This window comes from Vigna radiata, unplaced genomic scaffold, assembly GCF_000741045.1.
Source record: "Vigna radiata var. radiata cultivar VC1973A unplaced genomic scaffold, Vradiata_ver6 scaffold_386, whole genome shotgun sequence".
Taxonomy (NCBI): Eukaryota; Viridiplantae; Streptophyta; class Magnoliopsida; order Fabales; family Fabaceae; genus Vigna; species Vigna radiata.
Window position 1 is genome coordinate 190,056 of NW_014542415.1, and position 18,320 is coordinate 208,375.

General features: G+C 36.4%; 1 protein-coding gene across 1 annotated transcript; it reads left to right on the top strand.

The window, feature by feature from the left end:
- The first annotated feature begins 5,324 nt into the window (after nucleotides 1-5,324).
- LOC106780045 (probable anion transporter 3, chloroplastic) lies at nucleotides 5,325-10,005 on the top strand. The gene is made up of 8 exons (XM_014668278.2): nucleotides 5,325-6,131; nucleotides 6,869-7,095; nucleotides 7,556-7,904; nucleotides 7,992-8,036; nucleotides 8,441-8,587; nucleotides 8,940-9,077; nucleotides 9,419-9,452; nucleotides 9,562-10,005. Exons 1-8 carry the CDS (start codon nucleotides 5,739-5,741, stop codon nucleotides 9,729-9,731), a joined length of 1,503 nt encoding a protein of 500 aa, XP_014523764.1. The 5' UTR covers nucleotides 5,325-5,738; the 3' UTR covers nucleotides 9,732-10,005.
- Nucleotides 10,006-18,320: the final 8,315 nt, after the last annotated feature.

An 18,320-nucleotide genomic window follows, 5' to 3' on the forward strand; every position in this document is an offset into this window, starting at 1 on the left:
TTATTATACATCTAATTTCGATTTTCACAAATATCCATAATCTAGCATATAATATATAATGTATATATCATTAAACTATAATAAAAAAAATTAGACCAGATTTTGGGAAAAAAAGAAAGAAGAATGATATATTAAGAAACTTTTTATCAACAAAATAACACACATTACTAAATAAACTTTTTTAATTTAGAAAGTTTACCTAAAAAAAGTGTGATTATAAGTTCAATACTCTAAACAATAAATTGCTACAAGTACAAATTACTGAATCAATTTTATGAGTAAAGCAAACATAAATTGCCATATAACAAAGTATAGCTTCCCAACAAAAAAATTCTGAAAATAAAAGTACTTATAGGACTCTTTGAAATGAGTAATGTATTAAATTTGAAAATAGACCACAAATAGACAATTACAGACAAAACAAACACTAGAAATTCTTATTCTGGGGAAGGGTCTTGGTTGTCTATTGTCCTAAAAGAAAGGTACAATCTTTAAAATGTTAGGAGTAAAATGTTTAATTAATTAACATATGTATGTATGTGTATATTAATCCATGAAAGTTCCATCAATTTGTATCTTGTAAGATGAGATATTTACTTGTCAACCAATGAAACTGTAAAATGATTTGAAAATATCATACAAAATTAAACCAATATTAATTGAGAGATAAGAGGAAGAATGAAAGAAATATATAATACTTTTACCCTCTTCTCCCTAATAATATTTTATGGATAGATATATAGTAAGACCTATCCATATAATCCATCCATAATGCCAAAACTCATATATTAGTACACCAAAATTAATATGAAACCATTAATGACTAAGTTACTCATCTTGGTTAAAAGAAATTGACATGAAAACCAAAAAAAAATAAAATTCCCCATCCATACATAACCAAAATTTACACCAATAAACAAACTAAGATTAAAAGAATATGTAAATAAGTTAAGATTGTAAAACAACCTATCACAAGGACTGCAGGAAACCAGTTTTCTATGGGAAGAATCACAACCATAAGTATTTAGGGTTTGGAACGATACACCATTTTCATTTAATTATACAAAATAGAACATAAGTGATAAATCCAAAAGGACATTTTACTTACATTTAATTAAAAAAAAAAATACATATAACATGAAAACACCGCAATTGAAAAATTATCAAACAAAAATTATTATAATTTAAATTATTTCTTATAGGACATGTTTAAAAAATAATTAATAAAATTATTACAAAAAATGTTAAATATATTTTCTACGTTAATAATTACAACATCTTATTTTAATAACATAATATTACTAAAATAAAACATTTCATTATAAATATTAAGAAAAATAGATAATCCAAGATATATCGTATTTCATTATTCATAATATAAGACTATAATAATATAACACATATACATCTTATGCTTGTTTACTATAGTTTTATTCCAAAATTATACCTATCATGATTTAATATCGTTCCCGATTCAAAAAGTTGGCTTCTCATCCATAAGAGGTGTCCCTACAAATGCATCTTTATTTTCTCACACCAATAAGATGATCATTGCAAAAATAAAAACACATAACACATGACATAACCAACAAACACAAAAGGATAAGCTAACATGCAAAAAAAAATCGTATATAAATTAACTGGCTATATTAACATACCAAACAATTGTAAAATAAACACAAGTCACATAATAAAGACTATTCTAGACTCAATCATTCGGATAAAATGCACTTATGTCAATCTGCTTGGAAATTTTGCACTTGTGATTTGTCACACAAGGTTAATATTTTTTCAGTCTTAGACAAGGACCTCATGCTACTTCATTACCAAATCCATCATCATCTACATGATTTTGGATGATTAGTAGAGTGTTAGGATTTTCATTCTAAATCCTTACTTCAATACACATCATAAGAAAACGTACATCAAAATGATCTCCTTTGCATAATTCCCTACAACATCATAAATTCATACCTCATCATATTTTAGAAGTTTATATCATAAAAAATACATACTTTACACTTCATATCACTCTCTCAAATATATTACACAACAACTTAACATCACATATACAAATTGTTTGGAATTTTAAAATTAAAATTGCAACTTTCACAAAACTCAAAAATTTATGTTCTTATATTCAAATTAAATATAATTGAATCAAGAATTACAATGTAAAAAGAATCAACTCAATTGGATAACTGTGAAAAAAATTATACACCAAACAAACAATAAAGGTCATACTTGTCAACAACCTAAACTACATGAATCTTATGTGCAAAACTTCTCTAACTATAAATCTTCCATCAAAGATCTCAACAGTCAAAATAAAGATTCAAGTGTCTAGGACCTATTATCAACATTACAACTAGATTCGATAGTTAATGTAGTGAGAATTTCATTTTTTTCAAGATGACTCAAACGAGGAAAACAAGGTGTTACCCAATGCTAGCTAAATGGCACCCAAAAATATCAAAAAACTCAGATTTCTCATTTTGATATTTGATTGAGTAATTTGATACTCTTTGAGTTAATTCTTACTTAATAAACCTTTTAATGATTAAAAATTTCTTACTTTTTAGTTTAACGAGTGTCATGATACCAAATTCAATTATCTCACAAAGATATGATCAATAACATATAATTTAAGTCTTCATGCTTTTCATTACTACAATATATATGCTAAATAGAATTCTACACAATTTCAATATACAACACAAGTTCAACCACAAAACAACTCAATCATATAGTTCATCATCATAAAGTAGAGATATTACCAATTCATGACCTAAAACACCAATTCAAATTTTTTTTTCACACAAATTAACATATCTCAAACATGTAAAAACTATAGTAAGCTTCTCTCACCTGTAAAACAGCTCTTAAGTTTCATAATACGTTGAAATACTACTAGCTCCACATGATGTTCTATCTATACATAGAAACATAAGAACAATCAGATCATAACATTATGATAACTGATTAATAGAGACTCATATTAATGACTTTAAGATCGCACACAAGCTAATAAAACCTACATGCACATAGAAAAATAGTTTGGATAAAAAAATGACAGAAAACTAACTTACACAAAAGAAGAAACCGATCAATTATCCTTGTAGAACTTGGACCTTAATCACATAAATGTAACAAGTGAGAAGATGAGAAACTTAGAAAAAATAGAAAATTTTAGAAAAATAATTTATAGAAAAATACTTTTATATAAAATAAATTTCAATCATTAAATTTTTTTGATATAACTTAAATATTTTATTATTAAAATATTGTAATATTCTTTTTTATAAAAATCATTGATGTTCTTAATATATTTTCTAGATTTTCACAATAATTATACTTAAGAATAGTTTTAAAATAAATATACATGATTTTGTAAAACATTGAAATATTATTTTTAAATGTTAACTTTTAAATTAATATTAACTATTTCAATGTTATACTTAAATTAGTAAATATATTGTTATTAGTTTAAAATATGTTATAAATTGATAAATGTTTTCTTAACTACTTGTAGTGTTAAAAATGAAATAATCTATTATTATATAAATAATATCTTTGTTATCTTTCTTAATGCTGAAAAAAAAAAGAATGATTATCATACCTCATCTCAAAGCCTTAATGAAAAAAAAAAAATTAATTTATATTTGTATGTGTCAGAAACAAAATGTAAATGAAAACCGAATGTTTACAGACTTTTTTCCGTAATGTCTATGGATCTACAATTGGTGACGTGGAGAGATTGTGGTAGTGATGGTGTTTGGTGGCACGTGCTCATTCCCACGCCTCTACCAATCCCCTTTAATTTAACACATAACTTAATGCAACATCTTTTCCATACAACGTTGTTGTTGTCTTTATTTCAGAGTATATTTTGCTTCAATTTAAATTTTTTTGTTTTACTTTAATTTTTAAATTTTTTTTCATTGTGTGTCTTAGCCTATGTTTTAATTAAAGTGTAAACAAATAGTGAAAAAAAAAAGTAAAAATAATATTGAACTACAAATTCAATAAATAATTTGATTGCTATAATAATTTTTTAAATTTGTACATTTAAAAATAGATAAATTTTATGAAAAAAAAATCGATGTAAAAAAATATTTAAATATTTCCTACCTTGAACTTTATTATTAGTTGAATTCACTTATCAAATTATTTCCAGTACCTGTATTTTATAAGATGATTTAAAGTAAAAATAATAATATATTAATATAAATTTAGGTAGAAATGAAAAGTTGGTATAAAAATTTAATAGAAAATATTTCAGAATAACTAAAAATAAATTATTCTATAAATTGCCAAAATTTAAATTAATTATTTTGTTTTATTTATTATTTTAATATTTTATATAGTTATGTTAATAAATAAATAATTATGTCAGTATGTAATAATTACTCATTTTATAAATCAATTATATAATGTAGACACAAATAAAATATTTACAATAATATATACATTCTGTAAAAGAAAATATACTTTAAATTACGTAAAAGTGAATTTTGATTTTCATTTTTTCTGAATTCTTCCTTATTTTTTTTTTTTTACTTTTCTTTCGCACACCTTAGAGCAGACATGGCGTTAATATGTGTTTGTTAGACTAAATTAATTATTTTTGCCATTTTATCGTACAAATTGATCTGTGTTGTCTCATAAAAATTAGTGTTCTAAATTATTAAAAAACAATTTAACTTAGCAGGGATACTTTTAAAAATTAATGTTATCTTAAATTTATCGGTCCCTCTAAGTATATTGATAATATATAATTATCTATTCCCTAGTAGCAAATAAATTTTTTAATGTAGTTGATAACAATAATTTTATCTTACATTAGGGTTAAATTTAACTTTGGTTATTCTAGGTTTTGTTCAATCCTAGTTTCTCAATTTTAGAAGAGACATTTGATCTTCTTATCTTGGAGGATTCATAATGGTAAGTCAATATTTAATTTTTCAGTATTTATTATGTCTCTTATATTTTAATGACATTATTTTATATGTCACAGTTCAATGAAACTAAAATAAATAAAAAATAAAACAAGTATAAAGTAGAATATTAGATCCAAATTCTGATGTTTCAATGAAACTAAAATAAATAAAAAATCAAACAAGTATAAAATAGAATATTAGATCCAAATTCTGATGTTTTTTAAGAATAGACGAGGGAAAATATCTATTTAAAATAAGAAGACCAGAATTACAAGTCAAGCCAATTGGAAAAACTAAAATTATATTTAAGTTTTATATTCATTTAAACCGACCTTTTTATAAATTAATGTTCCACCCTTTTTCTTCTAAACGATTTTTTCGATCAGATATTAAATAAGTAATGCAAAAGATATTATACATTAAGTGTTATAAAAATAACCAACATTAATTTAATTAGGACGTGGATTTGGGATCCTATTTCGTATTGTCTAATTCCACAACGTTCACGCGCTAATTTTAATATACGTATAGAGTTAGCAAATTTCAATTTTTAATACATAGTGCCTCTTTCAATTTTCTCACCAACCCCCTAAGCAAACTGCTCCGTCTTTCTTTAATTTTTCTTCACCTTCAATTCTTGTAGATTGCTTATTCAACGCATTCGTTCCCACCAAACACCCTTTGGTTTGGAGATACGTACAATGTTTCAAGTTCAAACCTTGCCTCGCACAACACCTTCATAATTTTCTGTGCTACAATCCATTGATGTTCAATTTGTGAAGCTTTTTCTTTCCTTCAATGTCTACCTTATACACAGCACCACCCCTCTTACGTTTTTCCTCCAGGAGGTCTCCATCTTTGGCACCCCATTTGAGTTTTGGTAATTGGGGAAAATCACAGTTGGGATTTGTGCCCAGAATCTCACCAGCAAAGTTGCAATGGAAAGGCAGAGAAGGGAAGTGCCGGAAATGGGGTGTGAGGTGCACTGCAGAAGGCATAGATGGAGGCATGTTTGTGAAAGGTAGAGAAGAAGGTATAGCTTTCAGCATCATCCCGGAGAGGTTGAAGGTGGTGTCTTTGGTTGCATGTGTCATGTGTTTGTGTAATGCAGATCGTGTGGTTATGTCTGTGGCCATTGTTCCACTTGCTGCCAAACATGGCTGGTCAAGTTCTTTTCTGGGCATTGTTCAGGTACTCACAGGCCACAAAAGTAGCAAAACACGTGATCTTAGAATAGTAAATTGAATAAATTCACCTTTCTCTCTCTCCCCCACATGCTCACAAAAAGGCATAACAAGTCATCAATGACCTTTAGAAGAACTATTATTTTTTGAAGAGAATCCTATTTTTATATCAGTTTCAGTCGTATTGTTTGAACATAAAAAAATGATATTATTCTGTCTCATGTTTTCTTCATATCTTTTTTTCTATACTATGGTCTCAAAAATACTCCCCAGAATTAATTAAACAGGACAATTTTGTTGTTCACTGAAAAATTTCCTGTATAAGGAAAAAAGTAGTGACTTCGTTGAGACTAATGAAAATGTTGAAGTTAATGAAACAAACTTAACTTTTATCTTGAAAATAGCTATAGAATTAAATTGCTACAGTTAACTATATACTCTTTAAAAAAATGACTGTCTTGTTAATAGAGTTTACAGTAAACTAAAGGTATGAGAAAATTAATAATTATTTCTTACAATTAGAAAAGAAAATTTGCTTAAATTCCTTTATTATGTAAAATGACCATTCCTTGAAGAACTTAGATGAAATCAAATATTTATCTTTGTTCAAAACTTAGCTCAAACTGGTAACTAGTTCCTTAGATAATACATGTCTGTTTTAAAATCAGAACAGTTTGTTATGCTTCCATTTGTTTGTGGTGGAGCCACTGGCTAACATGAAGTTCATACCTCATGCAAAATCAGTCATCGTTCCTTTGGGGTTACATATTCTCTTCGGTGATTGGCGGAGCTTTGGTAGATAAATATGGAGGAAAGAGGGTGTTAGCCTGGGGTGTGTTTTTGTGGTCTTTGGCAACAATTCTCACACCTTTGGCAGCCAACCATTCCACAATGAGCTTGTTGGCCATTCGTGCTTTCTTTGGATTGGCTGAAGGAGTAGCTTTTCCATCCATGAGCACTCTTATATCAAGGTGACGCCTCTACAATCCTTGACATAAATATTTAGCTATCTCAGGTCAGGACCTGGGAAACCAGTTTTTGATGATTTAAAATGTAAATATGTTTTGTTAATGTTAGAAAAACAGTCTTTCAACATACTGTTTTGAATATATTATCTGATTTTGGTTAAAGTTTGTTAGAAATCACTAATTTTTGTCAGCCTCACTCATCATTTTGTAGTTTTCAATAAATTTTTAATCAGCAGTAAAGAGTGTGTTAGAATGAAGGAGTGTGTTGCTAAAAGTCCTCATCTTGTTTTAGAGGTGATCATTTAAAATGGTTTACCTAAACTATTTAGTTTCTTGTTGGTTGGTATTATTGAAGAAAGAACTCAAGGCCCCATTAATAGGCTTCTCATATAATTAACATCTCATTGTTGTGGATGCAAAGCTGATTTCTACAATTTCAGAACTGATTTAATCTTTTGAATAGGTGGTTTCCAACTAATGAGAGGGCAAGTGCACTCGGAATGTCAATGGCTGGATTTCATCTAGGCAATGTTGTCGGCTTATTGCTGACACCAATTATGTTGTCCACTATAGGAATTTCAGGTCCTTTCATCTTATTCTCATCCCTTGGTTTGCTCTGGATGATGACATGGGCATATAGAGTCACAGATGATCCTGCAGAAAGTAATTTCATCAGCAGAGCAGAACAAAGGTTAATCCAAGCTGGGAAAACTGCTTCACAAAAGAAAAGCAACAAGTTTCCACCAGTACATCTTCTGTTATCAAAATTGCCATCATGGGCTATAATATTTGCCAATGCAATGAATAACTGGGTAAGTTCTATTTTGAGTGAAGATAAGGACTTGCTACCATGAATCCAAATTTTAGCCATACTAATGTTAACCTCACTTAATTTGCAGGGTTACTTTGTTCTCCTCTCATGGATGCCGGTTTATTTCAAAAGTGTAATTACTTTCTTAAGCTATTCCTAGTTTTTACATTAACAACTTTATAATCTAGTTTCTTATTGTTGCCTGGAGAATACAGATAAGATCTCTATTAAAGCCAACTGGTATATGAAGTGCATCAGTAAAAGTTTCTTTGTCCTTGATTTTATAAAAAGTACATTGTGACTTCCACCCACCAAAATTCAATGGTAGATAAAACTTTACTTGTGCACTCTACAGAAGTTCATTTTAGAATAATATTCCTACCTACCAAGTTAATAACTCTAGGTTTCATCACATTTATACCATGCTCATGTTAGCTAACTTTATAGTTTAAAAAAGCTTATGGTAATCATCATTAAATATGATACTGGAAGCAGGAACATTCGATCATGATTATTTTTTTTTTCCTTCTTCTATAGGTGTATAATGTGAACTTGAAGCATGCAGCTTGGTTTAGTGCGGTTCCATGGGCAACAATGGCTATGTCGGGTTATCTAGCCGGTGTTGCATCAGACTTCTTAATCAAGGGAGGGTACCCCACAATATTTGTCCGGAAGTTTATGCAGGTAACTCTTTCAGCCTTTCATGGAGAAGAATGTGAATATATCTATATGTTATTTGCCAGTTTCAGCTATAAGGATCAACTAAAATACTTGATAAAGTGATCACTGAACTGCTATTAACAGGCCACAAAGAAAAGTTGTTAAGAATTTGAGCACTCTAGATAAGCTGTTTATATTTTGAAGCAATTAGAGACCAATATCAAAAGGAATTCATCTTAAGGGATGGAAACCAATATCTCATTCATTTTGATTTTGTCTTATGGAATCCATGTTGATTTTAGTAACACATGTTACGTACAAGGACATTGGTCTGCATTCTGCAACAATAATCTGATTCATCCTTGGTAAATTGCAGACCATTGGATTCCTTGGGCCGGCAGTGACCTTGCTCTGCTTGAATTATGCCAATACACCCACCATTGCTGCAACACTCTTGACTATTGCTTTGAGCCTGAGTTCTTTCAGTCAGGCTGGTTATATGCTTAACATACAAGTAAGTTCAACTAAAAATTTGGATGCCCTAAAAGCATTATGACATATTTGAACAAGCTAAAAGTTGACTTTAACTAATGAATAAGTTGTGAAAAAACCAGCACGCACACAAAGACCATACATGGAATATCGCTTCACATTGTGTTCTGGAAGACTTATATTAAGTATGTTTCACTCGATACTAACAGAAAGAGGAAAAAAGTTATGATTTTCCTGTCTTAGAAAAGGACATTTTGAAATGTTTACACAAACATGAACTACATTTTGAGACATTGTACATGAACTTATGAATATCAATGGGATCTTACACTCACATCTTTCAACATTTTGCATGATGATCAGGATATTGCTCCTCAGTATGCAGGAACTCTACATGGTAAGAAGCTGAGAAAATTTGTTGTGTGGAATGTTATCTTTTTCCTTTTGCCTTCTTGTTTTTCTCATAATGGTTATTGATTTATTTAACAATAACAAAACTTTTACAGGAATCTCAAACTCCGCTGGAACTGTAGCGGCTATCATAAGCACAATTGGAACTGGTTATTTTGTACAGTGGCTGGGATCATTTCAAGCATTTTTAACTGTAACAGCTGGTCTCTATATCGTGACAACAATTTTTTGGAATCTTTTTGCCACAAGCGACCAAGTCTTGTGACCTTTTCCCTTAAAAAAATCTTCATTTTTCCGTATAGGCCATCAGAAGCAAGGGAAATTATGAATTCAAAAAGTTACCATATACAATAAATCAATGTATGAAAATCAATTTTCAACTCTCCTTTCTTACATAAACAAAAATTGTATCAATCCTTAGCTTAGTCCATTGGTAAGGGGAGCCAGAAAATTGTATGTGAGGAAAAATATTTTCACAAATATGTGAAGTATTTCTATAATACTGATTATTTAGAAATGTTTATTGTAGAATTATGATATTTTTTAACAAAGTTATATTGTTATTGAACTATCAAATCACATGCAAACATAGAGGAATGTGTGTGATAAATATGTTTAAGTTATGTTTAGCACGTTTTATTATGTTTAAAATTTTTTATAATTTTCAATTGAGTAAAATACAAAATTAATTATATTCTTTAAAAGTATTTTGCTTAAACAGTATAATATATTTACATGATAAAGTCTCGTCTAAAAAGTGAAAAGTGAGGTTGTTTCTTAGGGTTAATTTTCAATTGAGTAAATGACTAAGTAATTATATTCTTTAAAAGTACTTTATTTAAGCAATATAATATATTTAAGCGAGGAAGTTTCTTATAAGGAAAAAGTGAGGTTTCTCAGAGCTTGATGATGTTTCATATATAAATTATAAGATTAATTGTGGGGAAATATGGGTTGGTATTATGTCCTCAGGGCTAATGTATTAAGCATGTTATCTCATTAAGGCTATGTTATTTTGGAGTGATTTGGGGGAGATGATTTGAGGGAGATGATTTGAATGGATTTGAGTGGATTTGAAGGTAAATGTTTTGTTGTTTTTTTGAGTGGATTTGTGGATAATTGAGAGTAGATTTGGAAGTAAAGTTTGTGAGAATTAGTGTAAGATTTGATTGATGTGAGAGATTTAAAAAATTGGTTTAATTGGTAGAAATTAAAGATTACCAAAATACCCTTAGTAATATAAAATGTTATTTGTTAATGTTATATTTAATTGTAAAAATGTTTATAAAGAGTAAAAAATTAAAAATAATAATTAAAATTAAGATTTTAAAAGTAAAAAATTATAATTTAGTAAAATAAATTTATTAAAAAAATTATAATTTTTAGAAGTAAAATAATTTAGTAAAAAAATTATAATGCTTAGAAGTAAAAAAATTCTAAAAGCACCTTTTCAAAACCACCATTTCTCTTGCAAATTAGAGTTACAAAAGAGTATTATTATAAGAAAAAAAGAAAGATAAAAATTAATTTTTAAGATGAAAATAAATTGTATTATTATTATAATAATAATTATTATTATTATTTGTTGTTGGAATACGTGTGTGAAGCAGTGAAGATTGAATGAGGGAAAATTAGACTATTCATCAAAAGTTGTTTCAAATCCTCACAAATTCGCATAAAGAGCGAAGATTAAAATTTTTACTAATCCCGCAAATCAGCGCAGTGCATCGCTTCCAAATCAATGAAAACGAACACGATTTATTTTGTAATTCCATCTTCACAAATCTGAGTTGTACCATATGGACCGAGCGGGGTCAGTAAGGAACGTCTGGTCATCACACGAATGTGAGCGATAAATGATCTTACCAAAGACCATCGACCCTCGCAAAGAGGCCGGGTACTGGCAGACAGATGCTTTGACGGGCGACACTAATCATAGGAAGGACCCTCGCCAAAAGTCACAACGAAAGGAAGTTGAGTCCGACCATCGACCGCCTGGAACAGACGTGGTCAAACGCAAGCTAATAAAGGAGGATGTTAAGAGTAGATTAAAAGGTAAAGCACGATTAAGAGAGATGGGCCAAAGATTGGGCTACAATTAGGAAATAGCTAATCATAAGCCCATAACGAAAACTATAAATACAGGTCAAAGGTGAAAGGTAGTTGGTTACATTGAATGCTCATTTATTTCAGATATACTTTCTCTTTCTATCTCTATCTATTGTCTGTTAACTGACTTGAGCGTCGGAGTATCGTCAACAGGTATCCGACCAGGAGAAATTGGACAGTGATAGAAGAACATCGAGAGTTGAGGTCGACCGGACGGCAAGGAGGTCGATCGGACGACAAGGATAAATTGTGGAAGTAGTTTGTCGACAGGAGAACAGGAACATTTTGGCGCCACCGTGGGGCCAAGGATTATAACCAATGGTGACCACGAGGAACACAAGTATTGAGGATTCTGGTGAGGTTATTCGGGCACTGGAGCAGAGCTTGGAGGAGATGCAACGGCGTCAAGAGGAAACACAGCGACGGCATGAGGAAGCACAACGTCGTCACGAGGAGGAGATGACGGTGTTGAGGGCGGAGTACTTGATGCATCAGACGAAAGGCAAAGTCCTAGAAACCGGTGAGGAGGCCGGGGGAAGTCAGGCTAGGACTGTTGTCCTGGAAGAGAAGAATAGAGAGGCACACAACAGTACAGTGAGACGGGAAGAGTCAAAGAAAGATGATCTGGGAGAGGATAAGGCGGACAATTTACTTTTGGTCAAAAGGGAACGACCGTCCGTTCCGGTGCCTTTCGTCTAATCAGTGATGGACGTCCACATCTCTGAACAGTTTATGCCGCCATAGTTCAAAATGTACGACGGATCCACGGACCCCGAAGCACACATCAAATCTTTCACGAACGCCATGTCTTTTCCGTACTGGCTGCGATGCCGTGTGGTGCCGGGCATTCTCTTTGTCCGTGGAAGGGGAGGCGTTAGAATGGTTCAATGCCCTTCCTGATAATTCCATCGAAAATTTCAAAGGCCTGGGAGACATGTTTAAAAAACAGTTCGCTGCCTACAGCACCCAGGACGTAACCATCGTTGACCTGATGAACCTCAAGCAAGGAAAAGAAGAACCATTGAAAGCATTCATGGACAAATATTAGAAGATTGTACGGAGGGTGAAAGGCCTCAACGTCGAGCTGGCGCTCCAGTATGTTATGCCAGCTCTTAGGCCGGGACCCTTTAAAGATAGCATATGCCGGACCCCCTCCAAAACCATGGAGGAACTTCGCCAACGGGCGGCAGACGAAGTCCGGGTGGAAGAGATGAAGCAAAACTATCGCCAAGAGATGCAAGAGGCCAAAACGGAAAAGTCAGATGTAAAGAAAGAGGCGCAGGGAAGTCGGCCCGGATCAACCAAAGCACGAGAAGGACCCAGAGGCCCCCGTTTTCAACAATACACGTAATTGAACGCTCCTCGAGCCCGCGTACTACAAGAGGCGCTCTCCACCCACATCTTGCAAGCTATGTTGAAACGCCCCACACCGCCGGGGGCAGACAACAGCAAACATTGCCTCTATCACCAGAACATGGGTCATGATACCGAGGAGTGCGTAACCCTTAGGGATAAAATTGAAGAACTGGTACGAGCTGGGCGCCTAAAAAATTATGTGAAAGAATACCGTCCCGAGAGGTCCCTGACGAGGTGCAAAAGTCCACGAGGAAGCCCCCAAAGGAGCTCATCCCGGTATGAAAGGAGAACCGATCGACGATATGACAATCGGCCGAGCGATAACAAGGAAACAAGACATAGGAGCAGGATTAGGGACGAAGGTGGAGGTCGCCCTCTGAGAGGGATGATAAATACCATATCAGGAGGATTCGATGGGGGGGATCATCCTCTTCAGCCACAAAAGAAGTATACGGGCATTAAGGTCGATACACGCTGTGGACGTCCCTAAAAGGACTATGCCTCCCATAACCTTCTCTGATGAAGATTTCCATGCGCCCGATCCAGACCAGGATGATCCGATGGTCATTGTCGTGGAGGTTGCAAGATATGGAGTGAGCAAGGTGCTAGTGGACTAGGGGAGCTCAGTTAACATACTTTATTGGAAAACTTTCCAACAGATGGACATACCCGATGAGTTGATAGTGCCATACAATGAGCAGTTAGTGGGTTTTGCCGGCGAGAGGGTGGACACCAGGGGTTACTTAGATCTACATATGAGACTAGGCATAGGCCGGGGTACCGAGGAAAAGAATGTGAGGTTCCTACTGGTGGAGGCAAGCACTGCGTACAATGTCTTGCTGGGGCGACCATGTCTTAACTCTTTTGGAGCCATAGTGTCCACGCCTCACTTAACCTTGAAGTATCCGACCGGCCGGGGACGATATGCACGGTCCGAGCAGACCAAAAAGCAGCCAGAGAATGTTATGCGGCCGGACTAAAGATATCCCCCAAGGAACCTTCGAGAAAGAGGACCAATAGGCCCGAGGTGGCCATGATCGATCTGGATCCCAGAACCAATACCGAGGACCGGATAGAGCCGATCGGGGATATCATACCGATAAATGTAGGGCGAAACGAAAGCCAAACGACCTCCATCGCACAAGGAATTGACCCCGAGACAGAAAAGAACTTATGCGCCCTCTTATGGCACAACCGGGACTTGTTTGCGTAGACCGTCGCAGATATGTCGGGAATTCACCCATCCATTATGTGTCACAAATTAAGTCTTTGCCGAGAAGCGCGACCGGTCGCACAGAAGAAGAGAAGAATGGGAGAGGAAAAGCGTAAGGCTATGGAGGAAGAGGTGGCAAAGCTAAAAGAGGCCGGTTTTATACGAGAAGTTACTTATACCACTTGGTTGGCTAACGTAGTCATGGTGAAGAAGGTGAATGGTAAATGGAGAATGTGCATCAACTAAACGGACCTCAACAAAGCTAGCCCGAAAGATTTATACCCCCTCCACAGTATCAATGCATTGGTAGACAGAGCGTCTGAGCACCGAATGCTGAGTTTCTTGGACGCATATTGAGGGTATAACCAAATTCCCATGCACGCGTCGGACGTAACTAAAACCACCTTCATTACTGAAAGAGCAAACTATTGTTACGAGGTCATGCCCTTTGGTCTGAAGAATGTCGGAGCCACTTACCAGAGATTAATGGACCGAATTTTCTCCGCGCAAATTGGCCGGTGCATGGATGTGTATGAGGACGACATGGTGGTCAGATCGTCCGACCCGAACAGCCATCTTAAAGATCTGAAGGAAGTATTTGAGTAGGTTCGGAGGTACGGGATGAGATTGAATCCGGATTGGAGCTCGCTCGCAACATGGGAGCCCAGAAACTGGTTTGCCGGACGGATTCACAGTTAGTTGTCAGACAAATGAACGGCGATTTTCAGGTAAAGGAAGACCATCTCCTCCAATATTACCATAAAGCTTCTTCCTTGGCCTGCGAATTTGAACAAATAAGAATACAACATATCTCACGCCAACAAAACGCGAGGGCCGACATGCTATCCAAGCTATGCGCAGGAAAAGAGAAGGGCCAACTCACTAACGTTATCCGACAAGTTCTGTTGTAGCCCTCCGTTGATTGTCATGCGGTCACCATTGAAGACCCTGATGACTGGCGGAAAGAAAGCTGAGAACTGATGAAGAAGCAGGATGAAGGTGAAGTCCTCAAGGCGACTGAAACCAAGAAAATTGCACGGTTTCTCTTGGTGGGGAGCGATTTATACCGAAGGGGATTCTCCACCCCTCTACTCAAATGCCTTGCCGAAGGGGAGGCTAAGTACGTGATGGACGAATTGCACAATGGAATATGTGGTTTCCACACGGGTGGCTGAACGTTGAAAGGACGAATATTGCGCGCCGGTTATTATTGGCCGACAATGGAAAAGGACGCTATGGCCTTCACCCGAAGATGTCTCAAATTCCAAGCTCATGCAAACGACAAGCATGCCCCGACCCACGAGTTACACACCATAGTGGCACCTTGGCCATTCGCCCAGTGGAGAATGGACATCGTCGGGCCTTTCTCTACCAGAATGGCACAGAAGAAATTCCTCTTGGTGGCGGTCGACTACTTTACTAAATGGGTTGAGGCTGAACCCTTGGCTAATATCACGGCCACCCAAGTACGAAACTTCTGTTGGAAATTGATTTGTAGATTCGGACTCCCCCGAACAATCATTACCGATAACGGACGGCAGTTCATCGATAGAAAACTCGAACGGTTCTTTCATGAACTAGGAATACGGCACACCACTAGCTCGGTAGAACATCCCCAAACAAATGGGCAAGCCGAGGCGATGAACAAGGCCATCTTAGCGTAATTAAAGTGGCGTTTGGGCAAAAAGAAAGGAACCTGGATGGTGGAGTTACCAGAGGTATTATGGGCATATAGGTGTACTCCACATGGGACAACCGGGGAAACCCCCTTCAATTTAACGTATGGAACAGACGCCATGTTACCTGTCGAATTGGGAGAACCATCTTTAAGAAGAAACGTGGAGGACTTACATATTAACGACCGAGAACTACGAGTCGAGCTAGACACCCTAGAAGAGCGGCGAAGTCGAGCGGTACTAAGGGCAGAAGCATGTCGGCGCATGGTTGAGAGAAAGTACAATACTAAAGTCCGCCCTCGGAACTTTCAAGAAGGGGATTTGGTTTGGAGGAAAACCGGAGACGCGCGTCGAACGGCCGCCCATGGGAAGTTAGCAGCCAAATGGGAAGGCCCATTCAAGATTGTCGAAGTACTCGGGAACGGAGCTTACCGCCTCACCAAGCTCGACGGACGTCACCTCACCAATACATGGAACGCGTCGCACTTAAAAATGTATTTTAGCTAATGTTTGTTGTATACATTTTGACAACATTAATGAAATTATCGCGCACGACCATGATATCAAAAATCATACGAAGCATTAAAAGTTGAGGAATGAAACTATCCTCTCAACCCCGACTATCAAAATTAAAGCAAAGGCAAGTTGGTGAACGGATCTGTCCTGCCAACTTAGCCGGGCGGTGAAAGGCTTAGGCCAACCGACCCAAGCATAATAAATCAAGTTGGGGAATGGAATCTCCCTCTCAACTTGATAGGACGACAAGCGGCGTCATAACGACAACACCATATTAACGCAATAAGGAAAGCAACAATGCATATAAATTCGGCGAAACGATAAAATGTGATCGAAATTTACAAAAAGAAAGACAGGCGGAAAGGTAAACAGCCGAATATCTGTTTACCATCCGCCCGTCAGAGTGAATAAACCGGTTCTCAAAATATTCTACAATACCAAAAAATATACCTAACCCTTAACCCTTCAGGCACCCTCAGTCGTAACATCTTTAGTCCCAACCTCTGCCCTAGTGGCGTCCCCCTCCCCAAGAGCCGGTGGCCCAACATATGTAAGCACTCCGTCATAGACGTCCTTCTCCAAATCAAAACCCAACTCTAGAGGCTTTTCAATCTTCAAAAGCACTTCCGCCTGACGGAGAGCTTTGTAGAAACCCTCTTCATGCTCGTTCACCACGCTAGCGTCCAACTCCGTCACCTTCTCCCGCGCGATCCTCAACTCTTCACGAACGACCGCCAGATCAGTATGCAGCTCCACTGTTTGCTCCTGCAGTCTTCTCTCGATCAACCTCTGCTCAACCGCCGCCACCTTCATATCGTTACATTCCTCGGTCAACTCAGAATTAGTAATCTGAGCTTTCTTCAACCCCTTTGTCACCTCCTTCAACTGCGAAGACGTCTGGGTAAGCTCCTGGAGCACCTCGGCCAAACGTTGACCCTCCTCCACATGACTCTTTCGCAGAGCTTCAAGGTCCGCTTGCAGAGCGACCGTCTTCTCCTGTTCCTTCGCCAAAAGCACCTTCACTTCACCCGATCCGGGAATATCACCAAACTCCCTTATATACCCCACAATCGAAGCCGCTTGGCTAGACATCTCAAAGATTGCATCTAGGAGCATCGACCCAGACATCGACTCCAAAATAGCACGATGCTCGGTCCCCATATGAAAGTCTACACATCGACCGACGTTATACTCTGTACTAAGCACCCCTCCAGGAAGGGGTGGGACCGAATCATTGCCATCTCGCCGATTCCTCTTGGAGGACGACCTCTCTCCTTCTCTATGAGATTTCTTCTTCTTTCGAGAAGGCGCAGACGTCCCCATCGGGGCTGACACCGACACTGTCTCGGTAGTGGGATTGGTAATCAGGCAGATCTTTGTTACAAGCACGGGAGGATTGGAAGCACCTTCCCCCGTAGCAGAGTGAGAGTCCCCCGGTATAGTCGTTTTCTCGGGCAAGGGAACACCTCGAGGACGGGCCTGCCAGATGAGGGTCGATTCCCCGCGATCGTCACTTGGCCGGCCGGGCAAGGACGCTTGGGAGGGGGAAAAGACCCGGTCTTAGGAACAGAAGGGGCGCTAGCAGTTCTCCTCTTGGAAATCAAAAAATTGGATTAGCGGAGATTTGGGGCAGCCATAATATCTGAAAAACAGCAAAAAATTCAGGTAAGTTATCACCTTAATAGTAAATAACAAATTGAACCGATACCATACCGAGCACTCTCCCGCTGCAATCCTCGAAAGGAAGGCAGTCAATCAGGCCGCGTGCGGGTAGGCGACGTGGCAGGGTGTCAAGGATGTCAACAACGCAAAGGTCCGCTATGTCCAAGACCTCCTTCACAAAAGCTTTCATCTTAGTCGGATTCTCCGTCCAGTACAAGGGGAAAAGAGAAGTCTCGTCCTCTCCGAAAAAATCGCGACGATTAGCCTCGGGAATCATGATCTTAAAAAACTGATCCTTGAAATTCTTGTAAGATTCGAAGTA

Excerpts from the sequence above, each read along its gene's own strand:
- LOC106780045 (XM_014668278.2), top strand. The coding sequence starts at position 5,739 with ATGTCTACCTTATACACAGCACCACCCCTCTTACGTTTTTCCTCCAGG. Across the intron at positions 7,096-7,555 it reads ATGAGCACTCTTATATCAAG|GTGGTTTCCAACTAATGAGA; the intron begins GTGACGCCTCTA and ends TCTTTTGAATAG. Across the intron at positions 8,037-8,440 it reads TGCCGGTTTATTTCAAAAGT|GTGTATAATGTGAACTTGAA; the intron begins GTAATTACTTTC and ends CTTCTTCTATAG.